The sequence below is a fragment of the Triturus cristatus genome, chromosome 1_2 (assembly GCF_964204655.1).
Source record: "Triturus cristatus chromosome 1_2, aTriCri1.1, whole genome shotgun sequence".
Classification (NCBI taxonomy): Eukaryota; Metazoa; Chordata; class Amphibia; order Caudata; family Salamandridae; genus Triturus; species Triturus cristatus.
In genome coordinates, this window is record NC_140580.1 from 853423146 (window position 1) to 853444076 (window position 20931).

At 44.4% G+C, this 20931-nt stretch overlaps 1 protein-coding gene across 3 annotated transcripts in view; it reads right to left on the reverse strand.

The window, feature by feature from the left end:
* The window catches only part of IFFO2 (intermediate filament family orphan 2), a 117152-nt gene that overhangs the window by 25744 nt on the left and 70477 nt on the right, over positions 1-20931 (reverse strand). For 2 of the 3 annotated variants that reach the window (XM_085609041.1, XM_085609039.1), the window contains exons 2-5: positions 16186-16246; positions 10084-10179; positions 4111-4251; positions 3299-3447 (exon numbers count right to left, since the gene is read on the reverse strand). In XM_085609041.1, the coding sequence (XP_085465167.1) occupies positions 3299-3447; positions 4111-4251; positions 10084-10179; positions 16186-16246 (447 nt within the window). The remainder of the gene's footprint in view (positions 1-3298; positions 3448-4110; positions 4252-10083; positions 10180-16185; positions 16247-20931) is intronic. The other variant, XM_085609040.1, reaches the window with a different exon arrangement.

Here is a 20931-nt window from a genome sequence, read left to right on the forward strand (position 1 = left end):
GCAGATACAGCCATGCCCCATCACGCCCTTGTGCTGTACTCTCGGTGCGTGCACCACCTGCTTGTACGACTGTAAACCCTTCCTGCTCTGTGCTTCTGGGTCCATGCATTGGGCAGACATCTCCTTGCCCTGACCTGCCCAATGTTCTATGCAGCCAGCTCGTGCGCAACCTGCCTGCAGACCCTTGTCACGCACTCCCCACACGGACGCTTCTTGCTGTTTTAAGACTGCTTCTGCCAGAAATCTTTCTAATAAGTGTAAAGAAAAGCAGTTCCCTCCGGCAGGTGCTGGAGCAGAACATCATAACAAAGAATGTTGGAAACTGGAAAAACCGCAAAAAATGGCTTAATCTGCCTCTTTGTGTGGCTGTTATTTTAAGACTGACAGCGCTAATCTGGCTAGGGCTATAGGCCCGTCCGGAAGGCGGTAGAGGGGCCCGAGCCTCACAAATGGGTACAACATCTCACGGGTCTTTGCATGCAGGGTCCCTGGCCTGAAAGGGACTGTTCAGATAAGGGAGCTGTAACCTAATCAAGGTCATCAAAATGTACATTTTATCCAATCACCTCCTCTAGTGCATCCTTCTCGCACCCCAATTAAGGACTCACATTACGGCAAGTGGTGGGCTTCCAAACCGACCACGTTTCCAAGGCCTATGAGTGACTAGTTAGTGCAATTTTATTCTTTGAATTCTGCAATTTTTAGCCCCGTATTTTACTCTGGGATACACAAGACTACGAGTCCCAGAATTCAAAGAGAAAAATGGGAGTGGCCTAATTAGTCACGTATGGACCAAGCAGCTAGGAGGTCAGTGCATCCAAAATCCAGTCAAGCCGGAACAGAGGCCCCCCGCCAGTCACTTGACACGCAAACTAACCCACTTTAAGCACAACCAGTCTTCAGAGCATGCACGGACCACATTCCAGAAGGACAAACATGCGCTTACAGACCACCTTCATGATGAGCCTGCCTGCTCTCAATCTTGTGATCAACGTTACATAGCAGGCCTAAAGACTTCCGATTACTGTTTTTAATCGACAAGCCCGCCCACATTAACCAGGGGTGCAGCTTAGTCTGTGATATTCGCCGGGTGTGAAACACAGATGGCCCAACTAAAAAACGCAATGGGCTGCAGGGTCGAGGGGTGACATGCCCAAGGTTTGGGATGGACTGTTCCTGGGAGGATCAGGATCAATACTGATTTGCATTAGGTGGGCCTCTTTCTAAAACGGCACAATGGGCAAAAACAATGAGATTGAATGTAATGCTACTTAAGCGATTGCAACTGGTTTGAGTATTTGCAAGCATTAATCCCATCAGCTTTTGAGTGTTTGATTGGCACGGCTTTCCAAGCTTACTACCGCCAAAGTTTGTGAATTCCAAAAAGTAGTACGTTTGAACCCATTCAAGGAGTAGTTCTATTGGTGCAGATTTACTACTTTTTTGGTAAACCAATCAGTATACAGTTAAGATCCCAATCTAAAAAATAAACAAGATAAAACCTTTTAGTGAAATGAGAACGACAATCAAAAACTAAAGACATTGCAGGCCCGACTCAGGGTCCCTAAACTCAACTACCAAACCAAGTGTGCATTTGGGGGTGTGTCATACCCCAAACACAACCGCTGAAGGTACGCCCCTGCCTGGGCCTGGTAGTTCTTCCTTGGAAGGTGGACTACAATCATGTGCTACACAACAGCCTGGAGACCCTGCCTGCCCTCAGATCACTCACTTTACATGTATTTTCACTGCAAATAATCTTCTCCGTCTCTGCCATGAAGGCTTCTTGAAGCAGAGTTGTCAAATCAGTGCATGCGGCCAGCACTCCATATTGCAGGGGTTCACCTTTTACAAATAATTTTATCAAGTGACTGAGCCTCAAAGAGAGGAGGGTGTGGAGGGAAATTAATAGGATGTGCTGAGCCAGAGCGGAGCCGTGGGTCTGGTTTGTTTCTAAGAGTCTGTGCACAAGCTGAGCCATGAACACGTTTGAGATGTATATCGTGCAGCAAACAATAAAAAAATATGATAAACCTCTTAAAAAAATGTATTAGATTATAGCACTGCATAGACATTTATTAAAAGTTGTTTTATTAAGAAACATATTTCTATTGGTGCTGGAGTATGTGTGGGGTGGGTGGCTGCAGCGTCCACAAAATAACCATGGTAGAGTGCAGTAGGCAAACAAGGAGTAAAGATGCATTCAAAGGTTTTTATCGTGTCGAGTCTGTGCGGGGTTCAAAGATAGAGGTAAAATGCCAGGCTATGCTTTCTGATACAATGCTGCTTTTAACCCAAAGATTGGCGTTTTCTTTCACAGACTGCGACGCCAGAGCATTTTGGAAAGTGCACTATTAAGCTGGCTGGAGTAGAGAGTGTAAAAAGGAATGGCTGCAGGTTGTCAAACATATAAAAAAATAGAGCAGTTAAGAAATCACACATGCAATTCTGAAGTGTTTCTTTTATCAGTAAAACTGCATGCGAGTGCAAATTTTGTGGCCATTTCAAAAGTAATAGATTTGCAACAGTATACTTCAAAATGACCAATCAGCTACATACCACAGCCTGGCTGAACCGGCATGGTTCATTCGCTATACTTATTCCTGGTGAGACGCTTGAATTTCTCACAATACCTGTGACTTCAGTGATGGGATATTGAAGCCAGCAGCCTACGCTGAAAGTTGTTCCAGCACCACTGCACTCATGGCTCATCCCCCCGCACCGCCATTAGTAAACTAAGCGGCAAGTCAGTCGTCATGTAATCCCTAAACGTGGCCTAGATTCTTAATATAGATGGAGCAATACTACAGTCTATTAAATCAAACATAAGAGGTGCTTGTACAGTGCGCATCCTGAACTCGAGCATTTAAAAGTGCACTCGTTTGTGATAATAAAGAAAAAAAAAAAGAGAGGCTCCGCGAAATAAAGCATGCACCTAGGATCACACAGGTTGGACAAGGAAGGAAGCCGGTATGCATTCCAGGGGATCTGGTTTCCCATTTTGAAATTCAGCCACCAGATAGGTATCTCTGTCTCTCTCTCGCGCCCGTTTACATCAAAGTTCACTGTTTTGTCTCTCATTCTTGGCTCACAACAAGAAAAACCAGCACAGATAGTAGACCTGACTCAGTGCACCCAGATCCAACTACCAAGCCAAAATGCATTTTTGCTCTACAACTGACATTTACTCCGCAATGCAATTAAATGAACAAAGAATCCCCACCACCGCGGCCACTTTGACGTTCATAATTTCGCATGATCAGTACCCCCTTTGCGTAGAATGCGATCAGGTACTCACAGCTGGTTGAACATGCGCTTCATTTCATCAGTGATGTTCAGGGAGCAGCTGACCTCGTCGTCAGAGAAGCGCCCAGTATCCGCATCCTGCTCAGAGAGGTCATCTTCTGGGAACAGCTTTCGGTCCTTTTTCTTGGATGTGGAGCTTGCCTGCAAGCGGGGAAAAAAGCAGTGGTTACAAGGGCTAACTTTGTGAAAATGGGCGTCAGCGGAGGTGGGAAATCTGCTCCTAGGAAAAGGGGCAAGAGCATGGATTCCACAATGCAAGGGTAGGAGGAGGGCAGGCTATCAGGGCCTTGAGATGTGGGGTATTCGCCCTTTTCAAACACTCGGCAGAGCATTCGGAAGCAGCGCTCAGATAACAGCATGCGCAGGCCTGGTGCATAGGGTGCTACATGCATGGCCGATACGAAGGTAATAACATGCACAAGTCTGTGGTAGGGTGAAGAACAATGCCAGCGCCTCAGCAGTAAAGCATAAAAGGCCTCTCTCAATATAGTCTACATTTCGGATGCTGCCCTCCCAGCCTCCGTCCCAGGAGTGGAGCATCCAGTCAGTCAAGAGATCTTCCGTTTGCCCTGTAGGTCAGGCCACCTCTGCAACAAAGCTCCCCTTTGCCCAAGCAGCAGTCTTTACTCCTTGTGCACCAGCAATCTCTGGAACACAGGGCCCACGGCTACGTCACCAATGTGAGTACGAAAGAGTGAGGGGTGTGCTGGACTTGTGATGTGCAGGGAAACGCTGGCCAGGCCATATGTTCTCAGTGTTGGCCTGGCCCTCTCTACCAGGTCAGACAGAAGAGTGGGTGTTCACCTGGAAGATCTTGGACACATCCTCGGAGTTGCGCTGCTGGGCCACGTCGCACAGTTTGGCTGTGATGTCGATTCGCCGGCAGATGTCCATGTCCACCTTCATTGCCTTCTCCTGGATCTTGGTGTCGAGGTCGGTCATAGGCTGCATGGGGACAGGAGTGGTGACCCCATATTACTTCTCAAATAAGGATGCCCCCGCTGCGTCTAGAGAAGGACAACATGACCTTTCTCCCAACATCAACAGCAGAACACCCCCTAGGCATACCCCGCTTGGAAGGACTTGTTGGGACAGGCCTATGCTTTTAGGACACGTCACAGTAGACTATGTCTCATAGCCCTGAGGCACATGAGGGCACTGGGCCAACAGCATCCGATTCAAGCACCTGGCAACAGAAACAAAACATGCAGGCACCTCAAACACATAATGCCAACGCTAGAGCAATAAATCAAAGCCAAATACAATTTCACAAGATTGCAAACTTGAACCCACTCATCACACCACAGCAAACAAGCGCAAGAACATTTCCATCTACTTTCCGCGCCACGATTCTGTGGCGAGACCACAATAAAGAACTGCAAGGAGGCATGTAGATGACGACAGGGTAATCAAGTTCCTGTCTATAGTGTGCACAAATACCCACACTTCTGTCGGTCTTAACTTGCTAACAAAGGCAGTAATTCGTGTAAGTGCCTACTATGAATTACACCACTTTTAGAAGCAGGAGGGGGTTTGCTACTTGCCTTGTGAAGACAGTCTCACAACGGTAGCACCCCTGTTCTTCATGATGGGCATCACGGGCATTGAAGGTCTCAGCAGGAAAACTGGCACAGACGCCTTCACTCACCAGGCTCAACAAGACAAGGTCCTGCAATGTCAGGCCAGAAGAGACCGCAATGCCGAGCTACCATCGGTGCTACCCCACTTTCCTTTCCTCTCACCTCTACCTGCCTACCCCAAGAAGGCAGAAATAGTGCAGGAGGCCAGGACCCAGTTCCTTTAAATCTGTGGCTGGTCTTCCCTTCACTCCCACTGGAAAGAGCCGCGTAGGGCAGAGGAGCGCACCGTGAAGGCCGACAAAGCCATGTAGAACAGTTGACACAGGCTTATAAGTCATCATCGCACTACTTCGCTAAATACAAACCTTGCACGAGTCAACTTCCACCCTCTCAGAATTCACTGTGCTACAAGTAACTAGCACAAAAACAACTTTGCTGCTCAACTTCCCAACATTCTGTCAATCTCAGAGATACAAGTGACCGTTCAATGTCAGTGGTCAGAGAAAGCCATGACCACAACATGGACTCCACCCTGTCGGTCACCTAGAGCTCGATATCCACCATCTGGAAGCAATGCTGGCATCACAGGTTATCTGTGGTAATGCCAACATTGATGCCTTCCAATGAAGCACTAACACTGCGTACAACATAATCGCAACTTCCAAATGAGCTCATTATTCAGAGCAACATACACATCCAACACAGCTCAGGTGGACCATCCAGTTGGACCTTATGGTGCTCGCAACAGCAGCACCCCACTTCTTTAAAAAAAAAACAAAAAAAAACAAAAACAATGACTACACTGTGACACAACACAACACATTAAACCTACACTCACCGAAGACCCCTAAGGTTAATCCAGCTTAAATGGTTACTATGGACACTAGAATCACCACATAACCTCACCTACCTCTGACACATCTTTGAAGCCAGGCAATGCACATTTCAGTCGTCGAGAATATGCACATTCACATTTCTGAAGACCCCCGGCGACACACACCAAACAACCCTAACCACTACAGCACACATACATACATGAAAGTTTCAACCTATCCACTTCAAACAATCAGAAAACACACTCTGGTCCATGACAGAACTATGGAGACCAGAGCATAGGAATGATGGCTCTGCTATTCGAACGGATGCACAGCTCAACATGAATCTATTCTGCTACAACAGAACCACAGAGTAAAGAGGTTTTTTTTCAACACAGATCTAGCTTAGTCATGTATTACTTCCTCTACTCAGCACACCCCTTGCCCCTCCACACCATGATTGATGCAGGAGGCAACTCTGACCACTAGATCTATTTGTGGCGCTCCTGACAAACATAGGAAATAGGATGAAATTACAGGCTGCGTAAATACTGAAAAGAATAATAGCCTTCGAAAGTCTCAACCAGACCGTATCATTTCCACAGGCACCTACACCCAAGGCCACACACTTGCCCCTCTGTATGGCTGGACTGGGGTCTGAATAGTAAATTAGCCCAGGCGTGCCGCATGTGGGGAGCGAGTTTTTAAAGCCATCCACATATTTTACATAAGGTCGAGATTGAACTGCGTGTTTTGGGGCTCTAGGGCCCTCGCACTTCGAGTGGCCCCTCAATTCTAATGGGGTCGATAACAGAAGTTACAATTCCATGCTGGAATGAAGAGATCGTGACAACAATGAGGGTTCTGGCTCCAACGCAGTAAGGCTGCGCCAATATAAGATTCAACAAAAAAATGCCAGTACTGCACTATGATTACCTCGTTTTTTATGATTGAGTAGCAATCCTCAATTCAAGACCAATCTTATAGTCTGACTTCTTTTGAAAAAATCCTTTTATTTTAATTATTAGTCATATAATTATTTGGATTATTCAATTTCTTTAAACAAAAATTGAGATGACAACAAAAATAGAGACTTGAACAAAATATATACAACAACGTATAATATGTACAAAGACATAGACAATGTCACAACTTTCATATAATGTATAATACTTAACACAATATTTAGTAGACATATTCAACATTTGAAAGACAACATTAAGTGCACTTAGGGACATAAACAACAAGACCTAACAAATTGACGAAACATTGACAAATATTCCTGTTCATGGACAAGAGAAAACGCCCTGTGTTGATTAAAGTTTTTTTGAAAACAGGTGCGGATTCTGGTGATTAATAAAGAATTTATTTGTTCTTATTATCATATAATAGACCATCCAATAATCTGATTTTTAAGTTTGTAATCCTGGGGAGATTGGTCTATTTGAAAGGACGGAGATAAAGGGAACAGGGGTCGACGCGTTTCGAATCCCCTAAGTAACAGGGATTCTCATCAGGACCGTGAAGATTCAATCTATAGAAGAAATAATAAAAACATTCTGTCAGTCATACTCAGAACACTCAGCTTCAATCTATCAAGCAAACTCTCAGATCATACCTTTGTGATGTGATTCAGCAGTCGTTCTCCCAATGTAGTTATTTGGAATGGATCTGTAATATTAAGGATTCAATGGACTTGCGCAGCGTGCAGCGTGCTTATATGCTCTCAATTCTGAGCTAATTTCACTCACGAAGTCGCCAGTGCTTGCCCCTCCTTTTTTGCCGAGGCAAATAAAGGTTTTTCTTCTTTCTAGAATCGACTGATTTAATCGACAAGAAGGAACTGATCACGCGGACACACCGCATCTCCATGTGAGTGCCCTGATTTACGCAAGTCATCTTTTTTCCTTTCTGTTCGGTACACCAACCTTATTAAGTCCATTGAATCCTTAATATTACAGATCCATTCCAAATAACTACATTGGGAGAACGACTGCTGAATCACATCACAAAGGTATGATCTGAGAGTTTGCTTGATAGATTGAAGCTGAGTGTTCTGAGTATGACTGACAGAATGTTTTTATTATTTCTTCTATAGATTGAATCTTCACGGTCCTGATGAGAATCCCTGTTACTTAGGGGATTCGAAACGCGTCGACCCCTGTTCCCTTTATCTCCGTCCTTTCAAATAGACCAATCTCCCCAGGATTACAAACTTAAAAATCAGATTATTGGATGGTCTATTATATGATAATAAGAACAAATAAATTCTTTATTAATCACCAGAATCCGCACCTGTTTTCAAAAAAACTTTAATCAACACAGGGCGTTTTCTCTTGTCCATGAACAGGAATATTTGTCAATGTTTCGTCAATTTGTTAGGTCTTGTTGTTTATGTCCCTAAGTGCACTTAATGTTGTCTTTCAAATGTTGAATATGTCTACTAAATATTGTGTTAAGTATTATACATTATATGAAAGTTGTGACATTGTCTATGTCTTTGTACATATTATACGTTGTTGTATATATTTTGTTCAAGTCTCTATTTTTGTTGTCATCTCAATTTTTGTTTAAAGAAATTGAATAATCCAAATAATTATATGACTAATAATTAAAATAAAAAGATTTTTTCAAAAGAAGTCAGACTATAAGATTGGTCTTGAATTGAGGATTGCTACTCAATCATAAAAAACGAGGTAATCATAGTGCAGTACTGGAATGAAGAGATCAGCTGTGTTTTTGCCGATTGGTTTATTTTCACACAGATTTCGGCGAGAAAATCCAGGAAAAAAGAGGAATTACCAGGGAAAACTGGACACAATTACCAAATCCCGACAATTTCTCATTTCTAAGGCGACCTCTCAGATTCCCACTTGTAATGGCCTAGGTTTTCCCCACACCCCCGGTATTAATAACTCCAAGCGTGGGGAATATCCGGACCACGCGTAATAAGGACTTCTGTATCTTTAGTCGCACAGAAAGCGCATTTCATATTGAAGAAAGGGTCTATGCCTCTCCTCTCACCTCCCACACGAGGACCCTGCCTGATGCCAACTACAGACCTGCCATAGCCAGATGTGTTTATATCTCTTAATAGTTTTAAGTACAGCCACGAGCTTCAGCACAAGGCGCATCTTAATGCGCCTTAAAGCCGCAGGGGCAAACCGAACTAGAAGCCTGAGTGACAGAGGACTGATGTATGCATTTTAGTACTTCCAGCTGGAGGGGAGTGGAGGATTAGGACACAAGCAGCAAGTTAATGTGTTTTCACAGGACGGAGGGGAAGCAGGGCAGGGCAGTTTGTTTTTAAAGTGCTCTATAGTTAGAGGAGCTTGGCAGAAAGCATATGCATGGCCTTCACTCTGCAGCACTGACACAGCTCCAGCAGGCAGGCACTAATGTAGCTCCAGCGCCGACCCGGTTAACATGCAACACGCCGACCCGGTTAACAGGCACCAACACAGCACCAGACAATAACAAGGGCTGAAGATGAGATAACACTGCTCTACAAATGTGTGGCTCCAGTGATACACAGGCAGTAGACCCCAAAGAACACGCACAAAAGTCCAAATTATGCCCACCATCAAGCAAATGCAAACAGAGCACCAATGAACAAACCTAAACATTACCACAATCGAGCAAATGTGGCCTAGAGACAGCCCACTTCCCCTACCACTAATAGGCACTGTCACTGCGGAGTGCATAAAGATACACTATCCTACAGTGTGTGCATGCAGAAATGGGGTCACCCCAAGCAGGCAACAGTAGAACATACAACAAGCCAGCAACAAAACCTGGATAAGTCCAGATGCCTACACAAACTCCATCAAGCAACAACCGCAGCAGTACTACCAAGGACATACAAGCACGGCCCAACCTACTGAACTGCACCACCATAAGTTGATGTTGCAGTCACACCAAGCCTAGCGTGCCCAAGACCCAACCCCACTCAACACATAACAGTGTAGCCCCCATGAAGACAATACAATTGTACTGAGCAGATATAGCTGCCGTACCAAGTGAATATACAAGCAAACACTAGAGCTACTCCAATGAGTCCACTGCCCAGCATGCAGCCGTTCACCAACAAGATGCCAATGCCACAGATCCACTGTCCTAAAGCCACAATTGCTGCATACAGCATCTGTGGATCAACAAAACAGATACTAGAAAATAAGCGCCACGAGCTTCCAGTTCGCCATAGAGTAGACGATCCAACTGGGTCCCCGGCACTGTAGACCCAAACAGCTATGTACTCAATTACCTGCAACCACACCCAACCGTGCGGCCACCACAGGAGCAAACACCTTTTGTAAACGAAACTGGTGTAATAGATAACAGATCACAGGACGTGGTGGGATCTGTCCAATTTCTCTACTTACATCACTCATGAGGCCTTTGAACAAAACAAGGTCGGATTTCAACCGTTCTATCTTCGCATTCAGCTCATCCTGCATGGCATCAGCTTCGTGCGCTTCCTAGAGGACATGATCAAGAAGAAGGGTGAGGCTGCATGCAACAAGAAGCATCAAAACAGGGAACAAGAGTGATTACAGAAGTACCGGAAGCTGCTTGAACATGTGTGTAGCACTTTCCTTTTTCAGAATGCTACTGGAAATCTAGAGCGAGACACATATGGCAGGGAACCATCAGTGCAACCCCAAATCTAGGACATAAATACGAAGGAACAGGAACAAAACAAAAATAACTATCTCTCGGCATCAGTAATCAATCCGTTGGGCCATCCTGAACTTCTGGTGAATCCTAAGCCTGCTCCAACCGACTGTGTCCCAAGTTGGTACGTGCTCCCAGGTAGGTGGGCTCATCATTCCAGAGGTGGCCCTGAATATGGTTTCTGATCTGGACAGAGTGCACAGTTTAGAATCATTTTCATGTAATGAATAATGATAAGGTCAGACCGCTAAGCATTCAAGTTAGAGGATTAAGGTTAGTTTGGGGCAAGAGTAGCAATTCGAGTCGAGGAGAGGATTAGGAGACGGGTTAGATGCAAGGTTTTGGCCAGGTTAGGGTCAGGTATTGGGATGGAGCCAAAGCTTCGGGTAAGGTTTCAAGCCACTTTTTCAAAACACATCATACAAAAATGTATACAAAAATATTCAAAAGTTGGGTGTAATTTGAAGTTATAACATTGGAATATAAATATTCTTGTTTCCGGCTATCCTTTTATGAATAGGTATCCTTCATTAAAGTTGAATTATTAATGCTGCTCTTGACCAATGCTGCAGTTTATGCTTTTGAATATACATATATTTTAAAAGCAAACGTTAAAAAAGGGGTAAAGATTAGATGAAAAATTCACACTTCAATTTATAAAAAAGGTCATCAAATAAAACTGTTTCAATGAAATATCAAATTCAATGCAATCGCAAAATCTGACTATAATTGAACTGAAATATATTCACTGAAAAAACCATAGGTTTCACACATGTTATAGTTAGCGGAAATTTTACTGATAAAAAACCAATGAAATTCCCCCGTTATAGTTAGTGCAGGCAACTATAACTCACGCGACCGCAATCCTCTGCTGATGCTAATACTGTATTTAGACACTTATTTGCCCATGTCTTCTTCCATAAATTTTTAGCTATACATATATTACAAATATTTTTTTTTCATAAAGACACATATGTCATCAGCAGAAGATTGCGGTCGCGTGAGTTATAGTTGCCTGCACTAACTATAACGGGGGAATTTCATTGGTTTTTTATTGGTAAAATTTCCGCTAACTATAACATGTGTGAAACCTATGGTTTTTTCAGTGAATTTGCAAGGTTTTTTAAATGCTAATTCCTAACTATAACGTGTGTGAAACCTATGGTTTTTTCAGTGAATTTGTACGGTTTTTTAAATGCTAAGTTACTTTACGCCATTCGCGGCGTGCGCGCCCACTTAACGCAGTTCGTTCCGTGCGCGCACCGTGCTTCGCGCACCGTGCGCCCACTTTACGCAGTTAGTGCCGTGCACGCATGGTGGGCACGCGGTGCGCTACGCGCACCGCGTGCCCACGTTACGCTAGATGGGCCATGTACGCACGATGCGCTTCGCGCACCGTGCGCACATGGAGGACATATGATGCACTTCGTTTTGAAAGGTAATATTTTAATTTTTCATACCGGTTATAAGCCATGCACAAATGGTGTCCTTCGGGCACCATTTGCACACGGGGTGGGGAGAGTGTGGATCATTTTTTTTTTTTTAAATATTTTTTTACCGTACGCGTAATCGGCGAAATTAGCGAAAAAATTAAAATTCCGTTTTTGGCCTTGGGGGATCTTTGGGGACTCCCTCAACATGGCTAGGTGTTTTGGAGCTGTCCAAACAGCCCCTTTACATGTTTTTGTGCTTTGTATTTTAATCCACACTCTCAGTGCGAGAGAGAAAATGGCGGCCGCCGCTTCCTGCTTTCGGCCGATTCAAATGTTTACTAAGATCTAAGAGCCAATCAGAATCGCGCTCGCGCATGCCACCGTACGCGTACGGTAAGCGCACCGTAAGCTGGCTCAGATATATATATTGATTTAAAGGCTATTTTCTCAGAATCTACTCAACAGATTTACACCAAACCTACAAAAGGCACTTCCTTGACCTGAGGACTACCTCTCTGCCAAATTTCTAGTAATTCTGTTCAGCCGTTCGGGCTGTAGCTGTGTCTAAAGGTCCTATGGAAAAATGCATGGGAAAAATGCGTTTTGGGACCCCCCTTTTATCTCAGCCCCCGCTTGACGAATCCCACCGAGACTTTCAGGGTAGGAGCGGAGCGTAGCGCCCCACCTATTTTGAAAAATTCGCGAGGATTCGTCGACCGGCGCCAAAGTTATTCAAAATAGAATGTTGCGGATTTCCTATGGAAACGTGGTCCTAACTATAACTACCTACTGGCGACCGCCAGTAGGTAATAAATATATATATATATATATATATATATATATATATATATATATATATATATATATATATATATATATATATATATATATATATATATATATATATATATATGAAGGCTCCTGTCTCCAACGGAAACATACAGCACTCGCAGGGTTCCATCAAGGTTAGCTTTATTCATGCGAGGACGCGTTTCGGCGTTTGCCTTCCTCTGCTCGCGGTAGAACAAACAGCAGCATGGATATCGACAATGTCTTTTTAAAATGATAGATGAATTCTCATTGGCAGCCGTATCTGAATGGAGGAAGGGGATTGGTTGCTTGTATACCAATAGTATTACCCTCTGTTGGTGGTCATGAGTTTTTCTATGCGCTGCGAGAGTCCAATTGAAACAATTACAGTCAGAATGACAATAAATGTTTACAGATTGTTCCTCCGTATGGGCACCCTCGCAATTCACAATGTTCTTAAAGGTCCTCCACTGCCTGCTGTCATTCATTAGCGATACCCTTGTTACGTTGTACAGGTGATTCACAAGACGAACCCTTATTTTTTTTTAATCTCTGAAAATATACTTCTCTCTAGGGTATCGAGACTGAAATTAAATGAAGACTATCAAGTAAGACTGAAAGGCACATCTACAGCCAAGGTGCCCCAGTGCTGGATAACCTGACCATTGCACCTTCTCTGCCAGAGCTGCGCTGGTTGCTGATGGGTAGAACATCAACCCTGGCCTAGAATGGATCACAAGACCAGAGACAAAGATGTCGGGTCAGTCTTTGGCGATACTTGGAGTTACTCCAGGGCTAGTGCTTCAGCTATAGGGTAGTCCTGCTCATCGTGAGCAACCAGTGTGCTGGAATTCAAAAAAGAGCCAACAGTGGTGTAACTCAAAGTGATGGAGCCCACCTGCAAAGTATGGTCTCACAGATGTTCATTGGACTTGGGCTGAATGTGGGCCCCATGGGCGCCCCCACGTGCAGCACAGGCTGAAGAGGCCTATGGTGCACCCCTAGGAGCAAGGAATAGGATTCCCTTCGCATTGTATTTTAAGCCCATAAGGTCCAAAGGACCTTTAGGCAGGAACCCAAATGAACGGACACTGTAGTACGAAAAACTACCCAAAAGTCTCAGATATCAACTTTGTGTGTCAAGGTGTTTCTTTTCCCACCCAGAGAAAGCTACATAAACAAGACTGGTAAATGTAAGGAACTGACAGAGGCAGACATGTAGGGAGTAGGGAGACCTATGGAGTTTCGAACCTTGCACCCCAGAATTCAGACAGACTGCATGGCTTTACCAAAGACTTCACTCCCGTCGCAGAAATATCCCCAACCACTGAACTCTTGATCCTCTAAAGCGGACAGCGCCCTCGCAGTTTTTATTCAAACATTCAGGCTTTATCAAGACTTAGTTAACATGAGCAATGTATTTTCACTGCTTCAGGGTTACCCAAGATGTAGTTTGGGGTTTGACACCTTTTAGCTCTTATACGGAGCTTTTGAGGTTCCCATTAGATTAATAATTAACACCTACACGAATGTGTTTGAGTTTATATCTATTCGGATTTTTGTAAATGTTACTATGGTTTATATAAATTAAAAAATATATATATCTTTTTGATTTAGGAAATCTTGCCAAATCTGATTCTTTACTGCAATGAAACTTGTTATTTGACTCCATTCACACCAGAAGAGGTTCCTTGAACTTCAGTTGCCACCAAAGGAAGACCCTGGTTTTCTTTCGGAGCCATATTTTGCCTTCAGTGCAGAATTACAGAGGCCAGATTTGGTGGGACATGTGACCCATGCTAAGGTGACCTATCTTTCAAGCTACCTTGAGGTGAGGTGGGGGGGGGTTATGGGACCTAGCCAATAGCAGAGGCTATGACAGCAGGTTGAATGTGCAAACCTGGCCAGATAGTGCCAGTTCCGGATTACTGAATAGGCAAAGTAGGCGCCTGCCTATGGGCCTCGCTGCTTTTAGGTGCCCCGCGACAACGGAGCAAAATACAACTTAAAGTACATAAACCAGAGACGTCAGATTAACGTAACCGTTTGTCTCTTAAAAGCTCATCTTCTGGCAGCTGTTAGTTTGTAAAAAAATCATTAGTATTCGGAGATAATTTGCGAGGGATGCCAGAAATGTCGACTGCCTAAGGGCCTCCACAGAGTTTAATTCGGCCCTGGGTAGTGCCTCGTTTGACAGAAGCATCTAACAGAAGGCAGTAAAAGGCCATGACTGACAGTTCAAATGTGATAATTGTGGCTTTGGAAAAAAGTCCCCAAAAGCATCAAATCGACAATAGCACACACAAAAAAAACACAGAATCACGTGGACTCATAAAAAGTCCATACGAAGTTAAAAAGAGGGGTGTCAGGGGAGATCTATGACACTTTAGGCCCGCCCATTATTGCTGGAAAGGCTTTAAATGGTTAACATCCTTGGCAGAGGGCAATATTACTTTCGAACAAGCCCACAAATCAGGCCGCGAGGGTAACATTTAATCCTTGGCGAAACGTGAATTACGCTAACGAACTCCCCAAATGTCATTACATTTTGCAAAATTTTGCACTCCATGATTATTCATAATTTGTGCTTCTTGGAAGGCTAGTTATTCCAGAAGATATCGACCACACATTTTCTACTCAAACCACTCTCGTTCAATTAAACACCTGTTCTTTCAGGGCCAAGGAACCCAAGACTTAGGCGTAAGTGCACTTTTACAAATACAGGTTATGTTAGTATGTTATCTCGCATTAGATTTTCAGTTTAAGTTTCAGTATGTCCTTGCGTGAAAAAGAATAAGATACCAGCGTACCACGTTTTGTGCTAAAAGTTACATTTTGTTGGCAATTTCACACTCATAACATTACTACGTTGATTATGGAATTCTGTGACTGCATGTAGTATGTATAAGTGAACACTGGAATGCAGCCCCAGCACTTTACAACCACCGTCACCGTACAGTGGAGTGACGTCACAGCGGTAGCACTGGGCTTAAGCAGCTGCTGGGCATTTCAAAACAAAAAGCTTTGCCTCTCGAAGGTTCAGCTTTACTGCCCCCCCCCCACACCTCTTTGCAACCTTTACACCTAAAAGTGAGATGCCCGCCTCATTAAGAGGCAGCCGACACTGGTCCTGCAACATAAAAGCACAAGTGTAACTGCTCTTCCCCTCACCATGTGGTACGTCCTTTCCCTTTAGTTTCCAGACCATAACTGGAAAGAGCAATTCATGTAAGTGAACAGCCTTAGCAGAGGGCCTTAACTAGTGTTAATGGCCTAAGTAACGTGCAATGATGCACTGATATGTACAAGCCATTTCAACAAACACAAATAAAGTGAAAATATGATTGTTTGTGGTACCATTATACGAGCCATGTATAAAACACTAGCCGTGAACATAATCGAACAGGGTAATACAACTAGTGCAAGAACTATTGCTAGAATAAGCTCCAACATATGCAACAAAAATCAACCCAAACACAGACAAATGTTGGTGGCTCAATGTTCTTCTGCCCAGGCTGAAGGTTGGGGTTTCAAGAGATAGGTAGGCCAGTGATCGAGCGGTCTTACCTCCTGCAGCGTCTCCACCATGGCCTCCAGGCTGGTCCTCTTGGCCAGCTCCTCTTCCCACCTGGAATGAACAAACACCAGCAGAGTGATTAGAAGGGCGGATAGTGATTTATACTGAAACAAACTGTGGGGAAACGGCTTTCGCGACTGTGGAGATAAATGTGGCCATCAACACGTTATTTAGAGCCCCTGTACTAATAAACACACCTGTATTACTATGGTGCAATGGTCAAAGTGGGGTGTATTACCACGGTAGAGTGAACCCGATATTAGATCAACACTGTTTACAGCCTCACAGAATGCATATTGCAACTTTTTGCCACAATTAAACAATTGTAATGGCCACAAGGCCTTTTCAATATGATTCTATCATGCTTCACAAATATAACCCCTTTGCATCCTGGTTTTGGTTTAACATATATATTTGTTAAACAAAAATGTAAAATGACCAAGGCATAAACTATGTATGCAGATATACGCTATTTATTATTAGTGTTGAGGGAGAGGACAGGTATTGTGGCCCCTCCCCTCCCTCAACAGTGGTGATAAACAGTGCATTACACACAGTGAGTCTGCAGTAGTTTATGCCATGCTGTTCTTTCATGTGTATTAGTTATCGAAACATGTTTTTATGCAGAGAGGACAATGTCATAGAAGAGGACCAGAGTGCGAAGCTGTGATGTTCTATGATATTATCCTGTTACAGGAGACCCAAAAGATGCAGCTCTTCTATAATAAAAACATGGGCCCCGACCTCCACTCTGCAGCAAGACAGGACTGAACCTGTAGTTATTAGTACCCTGGCACGGACAACAATTTTTATTGGCCACATTTATTTTCACTGGCATAGCCAAAATAGAGAGTTTACATAACAGGCAACTGCGTACCATGGTCCATTATTGCCATTGAGGGGTTCAAACTAGGAGGCCAAAGGCGGATTGGTTTTTATAAATTCCACCAGAAAGGTGAGATGGCAATGTAAGGCCATATTACACGCACCCATTATATATATATTTTTTATATTACATGTTTATCATGGGGTAGTTCTACAGAAAAAAGGTATTTTTTTCAAATTGTAGCAATCAATGGACAAAACTTACAACTCGAATATTTAGGTTTACCTTTAATGACTAAATTGTTGATAATAGAATGGTAGGTAATCTATATTGTATTATTAATAATAATCGTTACAATGTAGCAAGAAAATTATGCATACTATCCATAAAACCCCTAAAAATCCATAAAAAGTGAGACAAACTGGGTGCGCATATATTAAATTCTAGGAGAGCTAAGATCAATATGTATTAGCAGATTCGTCCCGCGCAGGTAAGAGCGGTGGGGCAGCGGGCTTTGTTAGTGGGGTATTTGACAGGCGACAACGAGGGAAGATTGAACAAACAATTAATTTTCCCTCTTCGTTGTCTGTCAAAATCCACCGCTCACCCCCCCAACCGGCCCTACCGCCCCACCGCTATTACCTGCACGGGCTGCTGCTGCATAATAGCAGTTTTTAATAAATAAATAAGTGCAAAACAAGGTCTCTAAAAGAAGACGAGCAGCGTGATGCCCTAAATCTATGATTTTTTTAGTCACTAAAAGCAGTTCATAGTCAGCCGAGCAGGTGTTCAAGACAAAGCGATCTTTCCCACTCTCTAGATGGTAGGGTCCTCGAATCTCAGTTTCATGATTTCCATGTATTTGCCAAATTTCGATACGCCCACCGACTCCGTCGTGCTGAACACCAAATTCAGTGCCTCGTTACTAGTTTGAGCACCGTGAGCAGTCAACAGTGGGCTTTAACGGTCCGCGGTGTGGTGTAAGAAGTGCAGTGCAACAACAAAATACGGATAAAAGAATAATTTTTATAGTGGCAAAGTTGGCAGTTTTCTATTGCCATGAAAGATCACCATCTTAGGTTAAATTCCTTAATTTGCAAGCCCATTAACCTGGAAAAAGGATTTGTTTAAAGCAGTCTTTACGTAGTGCACTCAAAAGATAGGGTTGTGGCCTGAGGAAATCTAATTGTGTGCTCGAATAGGATCTCTCCACGGCTCACAGAACTCTTGAGTTTCGAAGATTGCTCATATCCTTTTCCTTAGATAGCCTTCTAGATTGTTTTTCAGGGTGTATTTGAGCATGACGCACGAGAGCTGCGGGCCATTTAGCACCTTCTCACCAAGTTGAAGAGTATCAATTGCAAGTTGTAAATATTGTGACCACGGGTTCCCACTGTGGCTGAAAATGGGCTGGATAGCGGCTTTCATTGTGTTAGGCGATACCTTGGTTATCCTGTGGTAGTAGCTTACAAAGGACACCATGCTCGCCCACATTTGAGCCACCAGACCAAATTCCAGCCTTAGCATGCAGTTTCATAAACCCGGAGGAAGACAAAAAATCTCTTCTATAGGCATTGATCTGTATTTGTCCAACATACGTACTAGTTGTCCCGGGTAAGCCTTGTGTACGTAAGTAATAGTTGGGAGCAGAGTAGCTGCCAGAACCCATCCTATTGGAACAGTGCATGGGCTTTCCAAAGATTTATTTAATTTACTCAGCTTGATGATGATGATGGCTTCAGCTTTTGCGGCGGCATGTCTGTTGCTTTTTGTGTCCACCTTTGGTGGTGACCCATACACCCAGGTATTTGTAGGAATCAGCAGCTATGAGCAGTGTAAAGGGAAAATAAAATACAGACTGGAGCCAGGTTAGGGTGAGACGGGGAGGGGCTGGGCTCCTTTCAGAGGGAGGAGTGGCTGGTGCGCCCAAGTGCGCATGTTTCGATGGCCGTCTTGGGCCGGCCAAACAGTTATGCGCATTTTGCATGTTCCCCAACAGGCTGTAATACACAGCCTGGTGGAGAACATGAAGAGGCTCCCACTCCCTGTCTAAGCACCAAACCACGGCTCTCAGACCAATTACAATGCTGCGGTCATAGTTGACAGCAGCACTGAGATTGGCTTAGGGGAGTCTGGAAGCCTGGCTACTGCCGGGATCAAGGAAGAGCAGAGGACGGAGAGGAGGCAGCAGCTGGCAATCTGCGCCAAACAGGTAAGTCTTTTTTTTTTTAACTCCACCCCTCCTATGCCGCCGCTCCTTGCCAGCCGCCACTGCCCGTCAGTCAATCCAGCCCTGACAGGATTATTCACAAGATGGAGCGGAGGCCAGAAACACCACGGTGTACAGGCTGGAGCGGTCACGGTTCATACGCCAAGGGGGCTGGCAGCACATAGGCCAAACGGTGCAGATTCCACCAAAAAAACAGGCAGGGAGGATGAGTGCTTTATTGGTGCCAGTGGTTTCAGGGTATGGAACCAGCACTCAGTGGTGACCAGGACTTATTTTCCAACAATTAGTTTTTACCCAGAACTAGAGAGAGACTCCTTTGACCAGACGTGACATTTTATTAGAGTTTTAACCACAGTGATTTGGAAAGAATAGAAGGGGGAGCTGGAAATCGTAATAGACCAGACAGTATCCAAAAACATCGATGCCTGTGGTTTTAGGAAGAACCAATACTACGATCTGACCTTTTGCCCATCACTCTTTTCAGCGCTAGCGTGGACATGACTGCTCCTCGCCCATCTGTCACCATGAAAGATCATCCACAGGCCACATCTGGGCTCCCCTTCCTTCGATGTCTAGGTCACCTCCCCTCCATCACTCCAAAGAGATCCTTCAGACAAGAACCCATCATTGGTGTAGCAGGTACAGTGGCTAAGAGGCTCTTAGCCAGGGTGCCGCCTAGCCAAGACCATCTTTTGCTACCGCACTGGAGGTTGATGGACTCATTCCCTTATATGTATGTGCCTTGCACATCCCAGCTACCCACTGAGGCACTCTACACCGTCTCTGACGCCCCTGAATGTCAAACTGCTGTCTCGGTTTCTAGAGCCGCACACGAACAACTGCATCATGCATTCTGCTTCATTTTTCTTTCCAATTTCTGGAGCGGTCAAACAATATTGGATAACGCAGATTTAAGAATTCACATCGATGGGCCAGTCAGAGGGGACGAGGGGAGCTGGTCTCACACTGACCACGCAGGACGAGACCGAGGAGGGCGAGCTCCCCCCAGCAACAGAATCACCACCACCACCACCACCACCTGGAAAACGTTCGAGAATTCCGTGGTGGTCGGAGTCGCACTGACGGCCGTCGCGCGGCAGCTCGTGCTGCACTTGATGCCAGACACTGCACCCAGAGTCACTACCAGCTCTCATCGGTAAAGCAAGCTTATTGTTTTTTTCGTCTGTCTCTCTACAAACACGTCCAGCTGATGCTGCTCGCAGTGGCTGGTCCTTTTTAACACGCCTAATGTGCAAAGAGTGATAATGAGAGCCCATTAGCAGGGATGTGCTCGTATTTGCACTTGAAATGCTCCCGCTGCCTTCTCACGCACTGGGCTGTTTAACCCGCGATTGCTTACAAGAAAGAAAGGCCGAAAACCAAAAGCTACATTTTGAGTTTGCCAAGTGGCACGAGGACATGCAATACCATCAGCCGTTCCTGGCTTTTCAGCCAACAGCATGTTGCAAAGTGAGGCTTGTAGTTTTGCTTTTCAACACATCTGTTGTGGAACCAGAATCCCAGCATGCAACGTGCTGTTGGCTAACATGCCAGAAACGGCAGAAGATGCCATTCATACATGACATGTAGCAACTTTTGAGCTAGGTTTAAAATGTTTACAAAGTCATCTAGTCAACGTCTTATACTGCTCGTTTCATATGTAAAATCAAATGGTAAACT